General features: G+C 35.2%; 2 protein-coding genes across 2 annotated transcripts; one reads left to right on the forward strand and one right to left on the reverse strand.

Annotated features, from left to right (window-relative positions):
- Positions 1-27: 27 nt before the first annotated feature.
- Positions 28-6,090, reverse strand: LOC149732076 (ceramide glucosyltransferase-like). Its single transcript, XM_089882787.1, has 8 exons — positions 5,552-6,090; positions 4,922-5,060; positions 4,376-4,478; positions 3,937-4,151; positions 3,483-3,664; positions 3,338-3,424; positions 1,131-1,320; positions 28-1,050 (listed from the first exon to the last, which is right to left on the reverse strand). Exons 1-8 carry the CDS (start codon positions 5,668-5,670, stop codon positions 886-888), a joined length of 1,200 nt encoding a protein of 399 aa, XP_089738913.1. The 5' UTR covers positions 5,671-6,090; the 3' UTR covers positions 28-885.
- Positions 6,091-16,606: 10,516 nt separating this feature from the next.
- On the forward strand, positions 16,607-19,051 carry LOC149732077 (uncharacterized). Its single transcript, XM_089882790.1, has 3 exons — positions 16,607-17,464; positions 17,906-18,048; positions 18,128-19,051. Exons 1-3 carry the CDS (start codon positions 16,928-16,930, stop codon positions 18,306-18,308), a joined length of 861 nt encoding a protein of 286 aa, XP_089738916.1. The 5' UTR covers positions 16,607-16,927; the 3' UTR covers positions 18,309-19,051.
- The last annotated feature ends 873 nt before the right edge of the window (positions 19,052-19,924 follow it).

Raw genomic sequence — 19,924 nt, forward strand, 5'->3', positions numbered from 1 at the left:
TAGGTAGGTAGTGTAAAGACAACCATATTTTTAGCAACATTTTATTTCAATTGGTGAGGTAACAAGTGATTTTGATTGTGAACAATGTGCTTCATTTCAGCACAATCAAAATTACAATGATAGTACTTTGTCTTGTGTCTGGAAACAAGAAGTCATCATAACAAATGCGCAAAAAAACACTGGATGACGTAGTAGTAGTTGTACTACATTTCACTGCTACTGGTACCGTTGCTGTTTTATCCAGAAGCTTTATATATTTGTGCAAAACGTTATTTGTAAATTAGAAAGATTAACAGTTAGTGATGCGGTAGCGATTACAATGCAAGAGCTGCACAATGCTGCAGAAAGCTTGTGCAGTGAGAATGTTTGAAAACTGTGGAGACGTATAACACAATATAGACAACAGGTAACGGTAATTCTCGCATTATGATCGGAACAAATCGATTGAAATTAATTGTCTACTAAATGCTATAATTGTTAATTTAGTTAATTATACAGTAAAGTAATGAAGAGCAATGTACCAAAATAATGACAAACACACCGCTTTTAATGAGCAGGCACTAAACATAAGAAAAAGAGAAGAAATAATTATTGAAAGACGTTTCCTTGTACTGCCAGGCACACAGGTATGCCTGCATAGCACTACAGGAACTTCACAACAGTTAGAGGAACACTCGCGTTGCAGGGCTAAATCAGAAAAAAATGGTTTATGAAATTTGCTATTTTAATATTAAATTAATTCAATGAGCCACCATCAAGAAACACATGGTAAGCATACCATAATTTTCCATCAAGAGCAGCAAAAATGCCTTATCTACTGAAACCCAGGTTTCTATTTAAAAAATAATAGATAATGGCATTTGCATAAAAGAAAAGAAGAATATCTTATACAACTTCTTCTGCTTTGCCTCCACAACGTAATCTATATTTGCCTGTCCTCCAATTTATAGTTGGATCCCATAAAGCACAAAATATTATGTACGGAGTGAGGGTTTCACGAACAAACCATGCAACTAAGAAATCGCATTTACTGATTTGAAGGTGGCCATTCTGGAAAGAAAAAATGATGTAAAATAAAGATTTATTTATTACTGAAGAAAACATGGTGGTAAGAGACTGTATATACAAACCTCAAGTTGCCGAAATAGAATGTAGTCCAGAATGAACCAAACAAGAACGTGGTAAAGAAAGACGACCAACATATTCCAACTAAAGAAATGTAAGCAAGACCACGAAAACAAAAGTCCAGACAAAAAACATTCTGAAAATGGTTCCAAAATCACAGCGACTGGCACCATTGCAACTCTTAGTTTGGTCCATCTGTGAATGAATTGTCATGGGTTGGTTACTGGTTAGTAAACATACAAACCTCTTGTTTCATATGCTGAGTTAGTAATGGGTATTTCAGATTGCTCATTAAACAATAAAGAATACACCAATAAAAAGGTTTGCAATTGGCCAGGTCAATCTAGCTTTGACTACTATAACATTTATATTAGAACCCGATTGTTAAATTTCCGTCGCTATAAGGCGCCAAACATCGTAGCTATTTTTAAAAGTAACGTCACCGCGCGCGACACATTGATCGCTGTCACGAGTCTCTTGAAATTACTATGACGTCACAAGTGAGCCGGGAAACTTTCTCCTATTGATCGGCTGAGTAATCTAAAGTCACGCGGACCAAATTACGTTTTAGTGGAATCGTAATCCCGTTCTTTATTGGACGCATATGTAAAACCAGTTATTTTAAAAAGATTGTTAATTAAGCGTTATGTGTTTTTTTATTTATTACTAGTCTACGGAATTTTTGCCCACAAAATACAAAAATAAAAAACGACAAAACATGGTATTTGGGAATCGAAAGTAGTAAAATGGCGAATATTTCCTCACTGAAGTTCGTGAAGGACCGTTCAAATTCTTTAGAAAAGTGTTTATGGTTAACGTATCGGTAATCCATGCAGCAAACAGCCGTGCTGTAACATGAACCGGATTTGTGACGGTGACAGCTTGTGTGCGTATTAACAACGAAAATCGCGATACACACGAACGATTAATGTAATTATCCGGCAACATTTCGTGACGCATATGATGACAAGTATCATACAGGCATATGAATATAAACAACGACAAGCAGCATGTTGTGGCATGTCTACGCCCTGGCAAGAAACACCCGTACACGAAGTTATTGAAGCGAATCACGGTGTTAAACAGAACGCTCTGTTCTCATAGTACACTAACAGTGTGCTATGCTGTTCTCCTTTATACTTTTGGTTTAGCATTTATTACGCAACACAGAACGAAGAGCTTTTAATACGCTTACAATTGTAATATAAGCCGAACAACCAACCTAAACAAACATAGAGAGAATGGAAACTATACAATATATCGTAAGTTGATAGTGTGTGCACAAAGATAGTGTGCACTGCTCTTTCAACATTAACAAGGTTGATCAAATGTGCGTCAGTCTTACAACGTAACACATACGAAATAAGATTACCTAGAAACTTTTCTTTACATCATGATACATATACATGTATACATAATACATTTATGGCACTGTATGGTAGGTTAAATACACGTTGACACTTTTTACACGAACTCAACATTACACATGATATTTATCTAATGAGGGATGGAAATTATAACATGTTAGCTGTTGTGTGGTATTTTGGTTTATTTCGTTGGTTAGTGTGCCCAGCCCTGATAGTTTTAGGTAGTCAAAGGAAACAAGCACTTAGGGAAATACTTTTAATAAAATACTCGGTTACCTTGATGCTCGTGATGGCTTATTGGCCACATGGGCCACATACCAAAAGTAATTAAATAATTCATGACTAAATAGAATACTTACTTTAAAGCACTGAAGTTCTAAAACAATGTATTGTTTTGTTGTAACATGCATGTTATATTATTCAAGAAAATATTATTCAGCAAAGTTAATGAAAATATTATTCATTAATTTTAATGTAATTTTTGAAATATAACAAAGAGTTTCAAGCGCAAAGTTAAGTAATGTAGTTCCACTTAAAATGTAAAAACAACCTGTATGTTTGGCACATAGAAGCTATGTCAACTATCTCTGGGTCTTCATTTACAAGGGTAGTCAAGCATAAAGAATTATGTTTGAATGATTCAGCTTTAAAGTTGTTTGGTACAAACAATAGAGATAAAATTAAGACTGATAATCAATTGTTATTTAGCACTGTATGACGCAGAGCAATGATCATCAATTACTGATAACATAACGCATTTGATTGTCACAAAATGTCACAATATGTCAATTTAATAGTATTTATATATTTTAGTTTTTTTAATTTTAAACATTAACCACAGTTACCTTGTCATTCTTTCAATAAACTTTCCAACTCCATAGTTGCCCGAGTTTTGTAAAGCAGGGTAGGATGATAAAGTCAGTTTGTAACCACTGTATGTTTAAAAAAACGGTAAAACAGTGGAACCACAGTATTTAAAAATAACCTTACTTATCTGAAAGTAGTTTGGCCATAAAGTAATCCTCTGCAATATATTGTGCAAGCTTTCCAAGTCCGCCAGTGGATTTATCAAAGTAATCCCTTCGAATTAAGTTTGACATACCAGTCATGCATGTAAAACCAATAACATGAGCACTGATATATACTCGAGTATGTTGCGTGCCAAAATATATCTGTAAAACACATTAACTTTACATATGATACAAAACAATTAACTTGTTACCATATAACATGTAAACAGATTTAATATGTAATATAAAGTATATATATCGTTTGGTAGCAGTTAAACGTCACAAAAAGCGACAATGATAACATTGGTATATAGAGAGATTAGGTATGTATCTGTAAAATAAAACCTTTAAATCTAACAGGTTCTAGACACCTATTACCAATAACAATAAACATTATAAAACAAAACATAACAGAAAAATAAACATAAAAGCACCTTTTCTATGGAGCTTGCAAATCCTTTTCTGTTTGATGTATAAGGTACTGCATGCACGAGAGCCACTTTGTCCTGCATTTTTGAAACCAGATCTCGCAAGGTAAGGGGCAAGACACGGATTCCCGAATCACAAATCCAAAATAAGTTGTATTTCATGCAGTTATACCCCGGCATTAAATTGTTTATCTTTGGGTTCACACCAATGCGCTTTCCACCTTAAAAGGTTTAAACAAATCAATTAGAACATTATGTATCACTCTCACATACCTAATGCAACTGGATAAAAAATTAAAATTTTTGTGCATCTGATTTTTTGTAAAAAATTATCTGGGCCAACCATGAACACTAGACAATACAAAAACTTTTTTTTGCAACCGGACAGCACAAATATTAAAAGTACATTGAGTTGATACCATAGCATAAAAACTTTTGTAACCACCTGAGACAATTTTCGCATCAACAGCTGGATATTTATGAATTAACCGTTCAACAACATCTATTGCTGGATCATTATTGTCTTGGATACAAAATAAGAGTTCAAACTGCAAAACATTTATATTTACTTTTAAGGTTGCTTCTACTGGGTGGAACAGTAAGCTGATAAAAATGTGTTACCAATGCTGACTTTAATATTTAAATAAAGCAACAACAACTCGCAGAAACTGTCCTATCTGCAATAAGGACAGCTTTGAAACTGTCTTGAATTCAGGGCCTATTTGGGAATATATATATATTTGTGACTTTTCTCAAGGTGAGCTTTACAATGACTATACTTCTCCAATATTAAGGGGTGCCAATGTCTAATCAAGTACTGTGAATAACATACACATAAAATGTTTTTTTTCATACCAACATTTTACATTGATAAAGTAAAGTGAAGACATAAAATACTGGTACAAATTTCAAAAACATTTTTTTTAAATATGTTATATAATATATATATCGAGAGAGATTTATGTAATGCCTTGCAGTAACAGTTTAATACCTGTGGATAATCAAGTTCAAAGAAGGTCTCTAAATTGTCTTCCAAGTTAGGATCTACACCTTTTAAAGGCTTCAAAATCGAAACACCTTTAACTTCAGCTTTCATCATGTCTGCTGGCTTCTTGTTCATGTATAGTTTACTAAAAAAAATGAATATAAATATCTAGCTGCTATACTTGTAAATAAATATGTATTTAATAAATTATATATATTATACAAAGATCAAGTGGAGTATTGCCCTGCAAATGTATTATTTTGCCCTAAAGTCATGGAAATGAAAAACGATACAAAATTTCAAATGAAAATTAAATATTCATACAGATCCTACAATCTGTTTGGACATCAATAAATGATAAATATTGTTTCTCAAGATTAAACAAAAAGTTAAACTAATCACTTGGAGAGAAAATCGAAAGTTTATGTCTTTTGTTTTCATTACCCCAACAATTTAGACAACCCATTAGTGACCACTGGGTTGGATGAATTGTTAAGTGTCTTGCCCAAGGACACATACGCCCACAATGAACCCTTTATCTCTGGGTTCGAGGCAGGCACATTAACCAAATGTTCTACGGTACTGGTAATAAAAAATACCCAACTAGTTACACAATACAAAGATAAGATTACTTACGAATATACTATTGATAAAAAGTGCATGAGAAGTAGTCCAATATCTAGTGCAATGCCAAATGCTGCAAATCCCTCAAGCAAGTAGATCATAGAAACCCACCACCATGACACAGCATCCATTTGTTTATAATTTGACAGACAAAACCACTTTTTTCGATTACTTACAATGTATAAAAAACGTGAGTATTAATAATCAATAAATGTACTGGTGAAGAATCCACCCTCTACGTTATATCTGCTAACCACTACAATCTACAACCAATATAACTTACTAAAACGAACCCCCAACTGCTAACCCCTAAAACGCCTAAACACCAACATCTAACACTTTCATCAGCTTAATCCTTAATATGTAGGGTACTGGGGGGTTCTATAGTGATCAGTATGGCCGCAATGATATGCGACCCACATTGTATACGGTACCGCCGTACCAGCAAAGCCGCATAGATAGTATACAATTACATTACAGTCAATAGAACTAACAACAGAGTATACTTGCATAGTATATTCTGCTACTCACTGAATATTTAAGACAAATAACAGTGGTTCTCCCCGCGGTCGCGCCTACTCGGTTGTGAAGCAACACTTGTAGAATGAACATTCCGGTTCCCACTTTAACCCAGTACGCCAAATCCGGTACAAGTCATTTCGCCACTTATTTTAATTGTCGCTCGCATGCCTTCTGCAAAAATGTGTTGCAGAAAGTTTAGAATACGTTCGTATTACAGGAGGAGTTGGTTTTTACAATAAGTAACATTTTACTTGTGTGAGGGTACGTGTTGTGCAAAAATTAACATTTTACTTGTATGAGGGTACGTGTTGTGCAAAAATTAACATTTTACTTGTGTGAGGTTATGTGTTGTGCAAAAATTAACATTTTACTTGTGTGGGGTTATGTGTTGTGAAAAACTAACATTTTACTTGTGTGGGGTTATATGTTGTGCAAAAATTAACATTTTACTTGTGTGGGGTTATGTGTTGTGAAAAATTAAAATTTTACTGGTGTGGGGTTATGTGTTGTGCAAAAATTAACATTTTACTTGTGTGGGGTTATGTGTTGTGAAAAAATTAACATTTTACTTGTGTGGGGTTATGTGTTGTGCAAAAATTAACATTTTACTTGTGTGGGGTTATGTGTTGTGCAAAAATTAAAATTTTACTGGTGTGGGGTTATGTGTTGTGCAAAAATTAACATTTTACTTGTGTGGGGTTATGTGTTGTGCAAAAATTAACATTTTACTTGTGTGGGGTTATGTGTTGTGCAAAAATTAACATTTTACTTGTGTGGGGTTATGTGTTGTGCAAAAATTAACATTTTACTTGTGTGAACGTACGTGTTGTGCAGAAATTAACATTTTACTTGTGTGGGGTTATGTGTTGTGCAGAAATTAACATTTTACTTGTGTAGGGTTATGTGTTGTGCAAAAATTAACATTTTACTTGTGTGGGGTTATGTGTTGTGCAAAAATTAACATTTTACTTGTGTGGGGTTATGTGTTGTGCAAAAATTAACATTTTACTTGTGTGGGGTTATGTGTTGTGCAAAAAGGTGGAGAGAGCAGTGGATAGGAAAGTGAAGAAAAGGCGTAAATCAATTTAAAAAATAAAAACAATTTAACCAATGTTGGCTTCTTATTTATTTGGAAAACTAAGAGCGGTTGCCTAGGATAATTTCTTAGTGAAACCTTTGTTAACTAGTTTGTATTCTACTTTTCCCATACACATGACTACAGGAGTGGCTGCATCAAGCCTTGTACCTAATATCTTCTTCGCATGCGAATTCATACGCCGGGTACTGTGTACAGTCTTAAGAGGAAGAAAAATTAATTAAATGTCAGCGGTTCCACCACGCACCCATGAGGTCGCTTTATATGCGTGATCGTTAGGTTTTGAAAGGAGAACCTTCGCAATGCCATGGTGTGAAAACAATGGAGATGTTAACCAACCTCGACAATGCCATATTGTACCGATATGTAATATATTAAGCATTGGCCAGGCATACACGAAACAGTGTAAGTTGCTCTGTAAAAGCATTTGCTTAGTTTAAAGCATTGGCCAAGCATACACGAAACAGTGTAAGTTGCTCTGTAAGAGCATTTGCTTAGTTTAAAGCTTTGGCCAAGCATACACGAAACAGTGTAAGTTGCTCTGTAAGAGCATTTGCTTAGTTTAAAGCATTGGCCAAGCATACACGAAACAGTGTAAGTTGCTCTGTAAGAGCATTTGCTTAGTTTAAAGCATTGGCCAAGCATACACGAAACAGTGTAAGTTGCTCTGTAAGAGCATTTGCTTAGTTTAAAGCATTGGCCAAGCATACACGAAACAGTGTAAGTTGCTCTGTAAGAGCATTTGCTTAGTTTAAAGCATTGGCCAAGCATACACGAAACAGTGTAAGTTGCTCTGTAAGAGCATTTGCTTAGTTTAAAGCATTGGCCAAGCATACACGAAACAGTGTAAGTTGCTCTGTAAGAGCATTTGCTTAGTTTAAAGCATTGGCCAAGCATACACGAAACAGTGTAAGTTGCTCTGTAAGAGCATTTGCTTAGTTTAAAGCTTTGGCCAAGCATACACGAAACAGTGTAAGTTGCTCTGTAAGAGCATTTGCTTAGTTTAAAGCTTTGGCCAGGCATACATTTGTGGAGGTCAACAGTAACGAAATCCACGTTACTACTTATGGGAACATGTAAAAGTTTTATTTGATTTTGCCTTGTTGATGTTTAGTCCAACGCAGTTAACATGAAACCACTGGGGACACTTGGTGCACTGGACCCAATCAGTGATATTGTCATCCTGGTTTCTACATGATCCACAAACGTTAATATCCAGGGAGGACTCATGAGCAATTGTGCTCAATATATGCTCTCGGGATTCTTTTAGTCCAACATCTGGTTGTAGCAATGGTTTCGATTCTGTAAGCCAACTTGCGTACATGCAGATAACTGCACCACAGCTCATGTAATCATTTTGGAATGTCCGGCTTGTTAACATTGTGTCAATGGTGGTAATTTTAAAACCAAATTTACTGTGCAACACGTTGTTTAAAAATAATTTAGTTGTTTCAAGTTGCTTTGGCAAGTTTAGTGCATGCTTTCTGGGGTCTAAGTAAAGCAACTGCTTTTTCTTGATGTCGACAACCAGCAATACCCAATGAATTCTACTTGGGTTATACGGAATGAAAATAAATTTCATATTTTCTAATGTCATGTTTGCCCACAATCGCTTGACTGACATCCCGCTTTTCATACATTGCGCCACAGCTGAATCAGCAAACATGATGTGCTTGTTGTTTTTACATAAGCACCAAAGATAGCTGTCAATTATTTCATCATACAGCCAACCAACACGGAACTGCTTATCACACTCCCATATTTCTTGTTTCTGTTGGGAGCTTATGTTCATCTCCAAGGACAAAAGCTGAAGATATGTAATAGAATATGGACCACATTGTAATGCTTTGTCGGTTAGGTGTTTTTCAGCCAAGGTGTAGCATGGAAGAATTTTTCCCAAATTCGTCAGTTTTTGGTTGTTGGAATTTTGAGGGCCGCCAATTACATTGGGAGAATTTTCTGTTTGTTTCGGTTGCAATCCAGTGACTGCATGTAATGAAGACATGCTGTTTGCCACCGACCCATGTCTGCCTTGATATTTGTTCGGCTTAGGGTGCTTGCGTGGTAATTCATCACATACAAATGATGACGGCAACTTTCTCTTTTTTGTCTTCAAAGAAAGAGGAGGTTTTGATACCCGGATACCTTCTTCATGTCTGCAAGACTTTACCAAATTCTGTTCCACAGACTGTAATACTTCTTCGGCTTCCAACAAAGCCTGTTGAGAAGTAACATCATACAAGATATTTTTTATTCTGTTAATCCTTTCCACCATCTGTTTAATAGTTTGTTTGGATGGTTTATTGTCATCAGATAACAATAATGTTGGTTTTGCTTTAGGAATCTCTACTGGATCAACCAAAGACAACTCTATGCATTCAGGGGTGGTAGTTTCAGTTGATTCAGCAGGATCTTTGCTGGTACCTGAAAAACCAAGTGTCGTAATAAACTCTGTATCAAGGGTAATATATACAGAATCTGTATACCATGTTGGTAAGGATGCCCATGAAACATCATTATACTTACTGAATATAGCAAACATGTGTTTGCAAGGGAGAAAATAATATTTAAAATCTGGGCAAGTACACTTGGGAAAGTCAGACTCATTTCCCAAATAAACATCATACATTAGTATACCACAACTGCTCCGCACAGTAAATGAAGATGTGTCAACACGAACAATATCATTAGAGGATATTGCCGAAGCGTTGCTTAATCTTTTCATGCAATGATGAACAACATGTTGCGGCCGATTGTGTAGATATGATGGGGTCATATCTTTGTACAGCCTGTATGAACCCGAAGCCAGAGTGTTTTCGTTTGTATATCTGTTAAAGAGAAATAAATGCCCACATGGGTAATTGAGAGGTAATGGGTTCAAGGCTCGTCGCTGCTACCATTGTTAGCGTATGTGTCATTGGGCAAGTTACTTAGCCGTTATTGCTCCAACCCAGTGGCCACTAATGGGTTGTCCAAATTATCCGCCATGCATAAATTATCCCCACACAAGTAAAATGTTAATTTTTGCACAACACATAACCCCACACAAGCAAAATGTTAATTTTTGCACAACGCATAACCCTACACAAGTAAAATGTTAATTTTTGCACAACACATAACCCCACACAAGTAAAATGTTAATTTCTGCACAACACATAACCCCACACAAGTAAAATGTTAATTTTTGCACAACACATAACCCCACACAAGTAAAATGTTAATTTTTGCACAACACATAACCCCACACAAGTAAAATGTTAATTTTTCACAACACACAACCCCACACAAGTAAAATGTTAATTTTTGCACAACACATAACCCCACACAAGTAAAATGTTAATTTTTTCACAACACATAACCCCACACAAGTAAAATGTTAATTTTTGCACAACGCATAACCCCACACAAGTAAAATGTTAATTTTTGCACAACACATAACCCCACACAAGTAAAATGTTAATTTTTGCACAACGCATAACCCTACACAAGTAAAATGTTAATTTTTGCACAACACATAACCCCACACAAGTAAAATGTTAATTTTTGCACAACACATAACCCCACACAAGTAAAATGTTAATTTTTGCACAACACACAACCCCACACAAGTAAAATGTTAATTTTTGCACAACACATAACCCCACACAAGTAAAATGTTAATTTTTTCACAACACATAACCCCACACAAGTAAAATGTTAATTTTTGCACAACGCATAACCCCACACAAGTAAAATGTTAATTTTTGCACAACACATAACCCCACACAAGTAAAATGTTAATTTTTGCACAACGCATAACCCTACACAAGTAAAATGTTAATTTTTGCACAACACATAACCCCACACAAGTAAAATGTTAATTTTTGCACAACACATAACCCCACACAAGTAAAATGTTAATTTTTGCACAACGCATAACCCTACACAAGTAAAATGTTAATTTTTGCACAACACATAACCCCACACAAGTAAAATGTTAATTTCTGCACAACACATAACCCCACACAAGTAAAATGTTAATTTTTGCACAACACATAACCCCACACAAGTAAAATGTTAATTTTTGCACAACACATAACCCCACACCAGTAAAATTTTAATTTTTCACAACACATAACCCCACACAAGTAAAATGTTAATTTTTGCACAACACATACCCCCACACAAGTAAAATGTTAATTTTTGCACAACACATAACCTCACACAAGTAAAATGTTAATTTTTGCACAACACGTACCTTCACACAAGTAAAATGTTAATTTTTGCACAACACATAACCCCACACAAGTAAAATGTTAATTTTTGCACAACACATAACCCCACACAAGTAAAATGTTAATTTTTGCACAACACATAACCCCACACAAGTAAAATGTTAATTTTTTCACAACACATAACCCCACACAAGTAAAATGTTAATTTTTGCACAACGCATAACCCCACACAAGTAAAATGTTAATTTTTGCACAACACATAACCCCACACAAGTAAAATGTTAATTTTTGCACAACGCATAACCCTACACAAGTAAAATGTTAATTTTTGCACAACACATAACCCCACACAAGTAAAATGTTAATTTTTGCACAACACATAACCCCACACAAGTAAAATGTTAATTTTTGCACAACGCATAACCCTACACAAGTAAAATGTTAATTTTTGCACAACACATAACCCCACACAAGTAAAATGTTAATTTCTGCACAACACATAACCCCACACAAGTAAAATGTTAATTTTTGCACAACACATAACCCCACACAAGTAAAATGTTAATTTTTGCACAACACATAACCCCACACCAGTAAAATTTTAATTTTTCACAACACATAACCCCACACAAGTAAAATGTTAATTTTTGCACAACACATACCCCCACACAAGTAAAATGTTAATTTTTGCACAACACATAACCTCACACAAGTAAAATGTTAATTTTTGCACAACACGTACCTTCACACAAGTAAAATGTTAATTTTTGCACAACACATAACCCCACACAAGTAAAATGTTAATTTTTGCACAACACATAACCCCACACAAGTAAAATGTTAATTTTTGCACAACACATAACCCCACACAAGTAAAATGTTAATTTTTGCACAACACATAACCCCACACAAGCAAAATGTTAATTTTTGCACAACGCATAACCCTACACAAGTAAAATGTTAATTTTTGCACAACACATAACCCCACACAAGTAAAATGTTAATTTCTGCACAACACATAACCCCACACAAGTAAAATGTTAATTTTTGCACAACACATAACCCCACACAAGTAAAATGTTAATTTTTGCACAACACATAACCCCACACAAGTAAAATGTTAATTTTTGCACAACACATAACCCCACACAAGTAAAATGTTAATTTTTGCACAACACATAACCCCACACAAGTAAAATGTTAATTTCTGCACAACACATAACCCCACACAAGTAAAATGTTAATTTTTGCACAACACATAACCCCACACAAGTAAAATGTTAATTTTTGCACAACACATAACCCCACACCAGTAAAATTTTAATTTTTCACAACACATAACCCCACACAAGTAAAATGTTAATTTTTGCACAACACATACCCCCACACAAGTAAAATGTTAATTTTTGCACAACACATAACCTCACACAAGTAAAATGTTAATTTTTGCACAACACGTACCTTCACACAAGTAAAATGTTAATTTTTGCACAACACATAACCCCACACAAGTAAAATGTTAATTTTTGCACAACACATAACCCCACACAAGTAAAATGTTAATTTTTGCACAACACATAACCCCACACAAGTAAAATGTTAATTTTTGCACAACACATAACCCCACACAAGCAAAATGTTAATTTTTGCACAACGCATAACCCTACACAAGTAAAATGTTAATTTTTGCACAACACATAACCCCACACAAGTAAAATGTTAATTTCTGCACAACACATAACCCCACACAAGTAAAATGTTAATTTTTGCACAACACATAACCCCACACAAGTAAAATGTTAATTTTTGCACAACACATAACCCCACACAAGTAAAATGTTAATTTTTGCACAACACATAACCCCACACAAGTAAAATGTTAATTTTTGCACAACACATAACCCCACACAAGTAAAATGTTAATTTTTGCACAACACATAACCCCACACAAGTAAAATGTTAATTTTGCACAACGCATAACCCCACACAAGTAAAATGTTAATTTTTGCACAACACATAACCCCACACAAGTAAAATGTTAATTTTTGCACAACGCATAACCCTACACAAGTAAAATGTTAATTTTTGCACAACACATAACCCCACACAAGTAAAATGTTAATTTCTGCACAACACATAACCCCACACAAGTAAAATGTTAATTTTTGCACAACACATAACCCCACACAAGTAAAATGTTAATTTTTGCACAACACATAACCCCACACCAGTAAAATTTTAATTTTTCACAACACATAACCCCACACAAGTAAAATGTTAATTTTTGCACAACACATACCCCCACACAAGTAAAATGTTAATTTTTGCACAACACATAACCTCACACAAGTAAAATGTTAATTTTTGCACAACACGTACCTTCACACAAGTAAAATGTTAATTTTTGCACAACACATAACCTCACACAAGTAAAATGTTACTTATTGTAAAAACCAACTCCTCCTGTAATACGAACGTATTCTAAACTTTCTGCAACACATTTTTGCAGAAGGCATGCGAGCGACAATTAAAATAAGTGGCGAAATGACTTGTACCGGATTTGGCGTACTGGGTTAAAGTGGGAACCGAACAATTCCTGCCCACTACCCTGTTAAATAAATGTGTAACTAGATGTCGCTACTTCTACAGTAATGTACGGGGACAAACGAAATGATCATTATAAACCCCAAAAGAGTATGTTATTAACACGTGACGTAGCTTTTAATTATTTCTAATTTAAGTATTATGTTTGAAACGTTGAAGATAAAACGAAACGTTTGAGATAAAACAGACTTTTTTCACCTATATACATATATAAGTTTTAGTAACAATACCAAAACTACTTTATGGGACAAGATCAAACTGTGCGAAATATTTCATCCTAATTTTATTCTTTAACTACGATACTTGTGTTAACTCCAACAATTACTATTTTTGTCCGGCGCCGTGGCGTAGTGGTTAGCGCGCCTGCCTGTAACCATTAGGTAATTGGTTCAAGGCTCGTCGCTGCTACCATTGTGGGCGTATGTGTCCTTAGGCAAGACACTTAACGGCAATTGCTCCAACCCAGTGGTCACTAATGGGTTGTCCAAATTATCAGCCATACATAAAAATGAAAAAAATCCAAAAAAAAATATCACCCACAAAGTAACATACTTGGTAACTCGTAAGCTGGCGCGAGGTGCACACCCGTGTTTTAACGACTGTCGTTTTCCGGCCACGCGAGGATAAAGTAAGTTTCATTCATTCATTCATTCATTCATACTGACTGTCTAGCGCCACCGTCTGACTGGCTTATTTATTGCCTTTCTCCTGTCTTCGTTATGCGAACGCCGTCTCTCTAGTCTGCGTTTCAGTATAGGTTCTTGCATGGTTCTGTTGGCATCGCAATTTAACGTAACTGTTTAAGATTTAGTTATTATGTGTTCAGCTATTAACAATGTTCTATTTGTTAGCGACTGAACATAACTGTTTTTTAATCCCTCTGTCTCTCTCTCTGTGGATCTCTTTGGCTTCAACTGGTTGCTGTGGCTGTTATTTTTGTTGGAATCTGGCTATCGTTTATGATTTGCGTTATCGTCAATACATCTGTATATATTCATCAAGTGGAGAGCATTAATTAAGTTATAGACATTGGTCGCTTATTCCTTGTACGGCTAAAACTGCAGCCGCGTTCGAGCTAAACCCTAGCTCCTACAACTTGATTCGTGATTAAAACTCGCAACACAAAATTCCTACAAAATTCCGGCAGTTTTTATATAATATGTGATTCAACAAGGACATGTATTAAAAACGGACATCTTATTATTATTATTTATCTACTGAAAAAAATGTTAAATTCCTATCTTCCCCACCCTACCATAAGACTATATTTATATATATATATATTAATTTTAGAGTGGGGAAAGACGGGACACCTTTAGTAAATAATTTCCAAATATTCTGACCGTGTATTAAGCAATTGGCAACGGTCTATGGGAGTCGTTAGGATACAGTTTCATAATTCTTTGAATGCTTTTTGTTGTTTACTATAACAAATGGGACGTGAAAATAGAATGAGAGGGTGTCCCATCTTCTTCCACTTCACTATATATAAAAATGCATTATTAACTTTCTAAAAAGTTTTGATTGTCAATCACTTTTTTTACCAGATTTTTATTTTATGTAGTTTATTTTACGTAACTTATAAAACAAACAAAAAATGATATGGTAGGGTGGGGGATGATGGGACACCTTTAGCACATAATATCGAAATATTCTGATTGCGTTACAAACATTTAACAACGGTCTATGGAAGCCGTGATGAGAATGCAGTTTTATAACTCTTTAAGTGTTTTTGTTTCCTATCAAATCGGACGAGAAAGTAGAATGTAAAAGTGTCCCATCTTTCCCCACCCTACTATATATACAGTGCATCACACATGGTAATTTAGTTGTTTTTTTTTATTTTTTTTGTCTTTGTTGTAACTGCACCAAGCAAGGTATTAAAAGTGGCTAAATTATCAGCTACACAAAAATGAAAAAAAATCCCAAAATAATAATCACCCACAAAGTAACATACATGGTAACTCGTAAGCTGGCACGAGGTATATGAAATATAACACCTGTGTTTAACGACTGTCGTTTTCCGGCCACGCTATTGGATAAAGTAAGTTACATTCATTCAATTATTTAGGCAATAGTCTCATATAACATACTCAATTCATTTCTACTGGCTTTAAATCGAAAACCTAAATATCAAAAATGTGTAACATCGCGCCCGGACCGTTGCCTATTTGATACTTCGTTACAGCAACATCAACTCGGTTAAGCCATAGTATACTGAAGTGACTTAAGTATACTATGGTTAAACTGCATAGTTGAACGAGTGGGTAGCTTTTTAAATGGTAAAGATCCATTCATAAAATTTAACGGTCTGAAATTTAAAGGGTAAATAAATATTTAAGAAGAAGCATTTTTCTTGTGATATATTTTTCATGGATGCCATTAAATAATTCATGCAAATTCCGTTTAAAGCGACTGATACATGGGACTTTTACACAGACCTATCGTCATTTAAACTGAAATTTTAGTCTTGCTTCCAGCGGTTTTAATTTAACCCAGTAGATTTTTCTATATATGCCGTAGACATTATAGTTTAGTTTGCAGTCTGAAATGCACCTTTTAATAAAATCATATATAATCGGGTTAAAACCTTCTGTAGTATAACCTTTATTCTTTACTGAAACAAAAGAATTGCAAGAGCAATTATCGTGTTGACGAAACTCATTAAATATTGAAACGCATCTTCCTTTTTTTCGCCGAGTGTCTGTTAAAAAGGCGGGCAACTGCTGTTGTTTAAATTTCGTCACTACGTGATATATGCAGCAAAGCCGTGTATTTTACAGATCAGAATCGTTCTACGTTTACAAGAATAGGAATACGAAATGTACGCTAATAATATAGTTTTAAAATAAAACCAAAGACTGTATTTATTATATTTATGAATCGTATATACTTTTTAGGTTGGTTCCTCAATACAAAAATATTTATTAACAGTTTATAAAAAAACTAAGGATGGTTTTTGAAGTACTCGCACTTGAGGATGTTTTGTGGCTCAACAACGATAATAAAGTGCCAAACTTTCGACAAATGGCAACCAATGTAAACTGCAACAACAACAACAACAATAACAACAACAAGAACAACGTTGAAGAAGATAGCTTGTGCTCCAATGAGTCGGAATGTGCTTTAATCGGAGCTGTTCCTCCGCTGTCTTCTGTCATGACCTTGTTGCAACGCCGTGAAGTTACGTCGAAATCGCCAAGTGCAATTCCAGCAGAACAGTGGCCAACTTCGTCACCACCTAATCAACTGGATATTGATGAAAATGTTGGCAATAACTTTGCTGACAGACAACAAGACAATGAGCCAACAGACAACCAAGTGGCGCAAGTTTTTCCCGTTGACGTTGAATACCCGTGTACTCCAAACCACGCATTGCTTTCTCCGGAATTTACCTGGAGATTTCATAATCCCCCTCAACCAGAAGTAAGACAAACATTGTCCAGCCAACTGATCCACAAAGGAGAATATTCTCTTATATATTACGAGGTAAGTTTGCATGCTGCGTTATCGCAACAATTACGCTTTATCGACTGATAATTGTTTATCCGCTAATTCGATAAACTATTGTTATGTAGTTTACTCCTTGCTAATCACTAAATCCTCGTGCTGGGCATTGTCTTTAAATTTTCTGAATCTCATTTGTTATTCAGTGGGCACACGCCCAGACCCGATAATGTCCTAAAGCGAAATTGTTTCTTTTCTGTTGCGCCTGGCACGCGCGTCTGCAATCCAAGGGTTATTGTCAACAATTATTGTTAATTGGTGTCGGTTTTTGACAGCACTGTAAGATAATTACCACATTATATTATGTCGTTATAGCAATTCCGGTATATACATTCACTAATGTTTGCGGTAGAAAACACGCATATACCTTTTACTCACAAAAGGTTACAATATTTTTAAACCATCTATAATATGTACAAACAGGATTTTGAGGAAAGGCCATCTTCGATATGTATATCAAGGAAACGGAGACAAGCAGCCAATGCAAGGGAACGGCGAAGAATGGAAGGCTTGAATAAAGCGTTCGATTCCCTAAGGAAGGTTGTTCCGTCCATCAGCCGCAGAAGGTATGGTAGCGCCTGAAGAGTTGGAAAATTTCATCATCGTAAACATTTATGTTTTTTTCAATAATATTTTATGTCTTAGGAAACTTTCAAAGTATGAAACTTTGCAAATGGCTTTGAGTTATATTGAAGAATTAGGACGAATTTTGCAGACGACACCATCTGAAGCAAATGAAAAATGTAGCAATGAAGCTGATACCTTACATTGTGATCGTAAATGTAATGTTAAAATAGAAAAAAAAGATGATGAGTTTTTACGATGACCCAAACCGAAACTGGTTTGGTCCTTAAGTTCCGTCAAGATTTGTAGTGTAGCTTTTGTTCTGAATTTGCACATTAGTAATGATTTCTCATAAGTAAATTTTACCCCATATTGCACATTTTCTAATTTTACCACGAGCTTATTGCTGTTGGTTTATATACAGCATCGGATTGTTTGTCTTATATATGATTATGGAATTAACACGATCGGGTAAACTATCGAAATATAATTGCTCAGTTGTAAGGAAAATCCATATGCACGTATTCCTTTTTCATTCTTTTTTATTCTTGCTGGCACCAATGTTTGTAACACACAGCACGTTGCGGTGCACGTGGTCAAAAGCTGCGTATCCAGCATGCGCCCTCATACATTATTTTTTACCTATTCATGTAACAATCCGACTATACGATTTGTAAACTCTTACATTTGTTGACACGCGCAGAAACGTGATAGTTGAATGGGGTAAGATGAGACACAATTCCCAACGTTTCTGAAATCTAAATATATACAGGACTTTTTCGGTGATATCATGAATTTGTACCATCATACTGTTATTAATTCACCGTACTTCAAAAAACAGGTTAACAATTTGGGGAGTTATTTAGCGACTTGCAAACAGGCAGGGGAAGATGAGACATGTTTAAATTACGGTTAATATTGATTAATTAATTAAATTATTATTAAGAATACACGTAAATACCACGAAATAATATTGTACGCTTTGGAAATAAAGTTTAAACATTCTTTGTCCTGGTTCACTGCTATATGTTGCCTAACCCTACAGCGTATATTATTGTTTAAAAATAGGTATTGTTGGAACTTTAACTGTCACCTTAACACATCTTGTTGGATCCTATAAGAATACTGTTGAAGAATAATATGCATCATTGTTTTCATCTTTACAAACGGGCCCAACTTACCCCGTGAAAAGAAAATTATAAGTGTCCCAACCCTATAGCCCAAGTCTACTATATTATTTACCAAATAAATATATATAACAGTTAGGGGAGTCTTCCAGATGGCATTAATTTATAATGTGATTAATATGCCGCTTATAAACTATTGGCACACATGTTTAAAAGTCGAAACAAACATAACGACCAGCCGGTCTAAATTTGATGCGACCATCCGTTGAAAACGTCCCAGACACGACGTTTACACCTTTTAAAACTTGAGTTTTCCATTTAAAGTCAGCAGAACTGAGTTGAGTATGTTAAATGTAGCCTAAAATAAGCATAAAACAACAGTCATTATAACACGGGTGTTTTGTTTTTCAACCCCGTGCCATCTTACGATGAGTTACCAATTAAGTATGTTACTTAGTGACCACTGGGTTGGCAATTGCCGAGAAGTTTCTTACCCTAGGATTCATACGCCCACAAAGGTAGCAGCGATGAGCCTTGAACCCATTACCTCTGGGTTGGAGGCAGGCACGCTAACCACTTAGCCACGACGCCGGGTATTTAACTATTTTATAATCGAAAATTGAAGAAATGAGTCACTTTAAATTGTCCTTGCAAAAACATTTTTTCAGTATTTTTAGCACTTTCCTGACTCGAGGGTCTTCAAGTTTTATGCTTGCGGTCCCACTGGGAAGCATCAGATTTTTCAAAAATC

This window comes from Ciona robusta, chromosome 8 (assembly GCF_009617815.1).
Source record: "Ciona robusta chromosome 8, ASM961781v2".
NCBI classification, from domain to species: domain Eukaryota; kingdom Metazoa; phylum Chordata; class Ascidiacea; order Phlebobranchia; family Cionidae; genus Ciona; species Ciona robusta.

Bases quoted from the DNA above. Each gene is read 5' to 3' on its own strand.
- LOC149732076 (XM_089882787.1), bottom strand. From the start codon at position 5,670: ATGGATGCTGTGTCATGGTGGTGGGTTTCTATGATCTACTTGCTTGAG. The intron at 4,479-4,921 runs GTATTAAACTGT...AATGTTTTGCAG, and splicing joins TTGAACTTGATTATCCACAG to TTTGAACTCTTATTTTGTAT. The intron at 1,321-3,337 runs GTAACTGTGGTT...ATTCATTCACAG, and splicing joins TTTATTGAAAGAATGACAAG to ATGGACCAAACTAAGAGTTG.
- LOC149732077 (XM_089882790.1), top strand. From the start codon at position 16,928: ATGGTTTTTGAAGTACTCGCACTTGAGGATGTTTTGTGGCTCAACAAC. The intron at 17,465-17,905 runs GTAAGTTTGCAT...ATGTACAAACAG, and splicing joins ATTCTCTTATATATTACGAG to GATTTTGAGGAAAGGCCATC. The intron at 18,049-18,127 runs GTATGGTAGCGC...TTTATGTCTTAG, and splicing joins CCGTCCATCAGCCGCAGAAG to GAAACTTTCAAAGTATGAAA.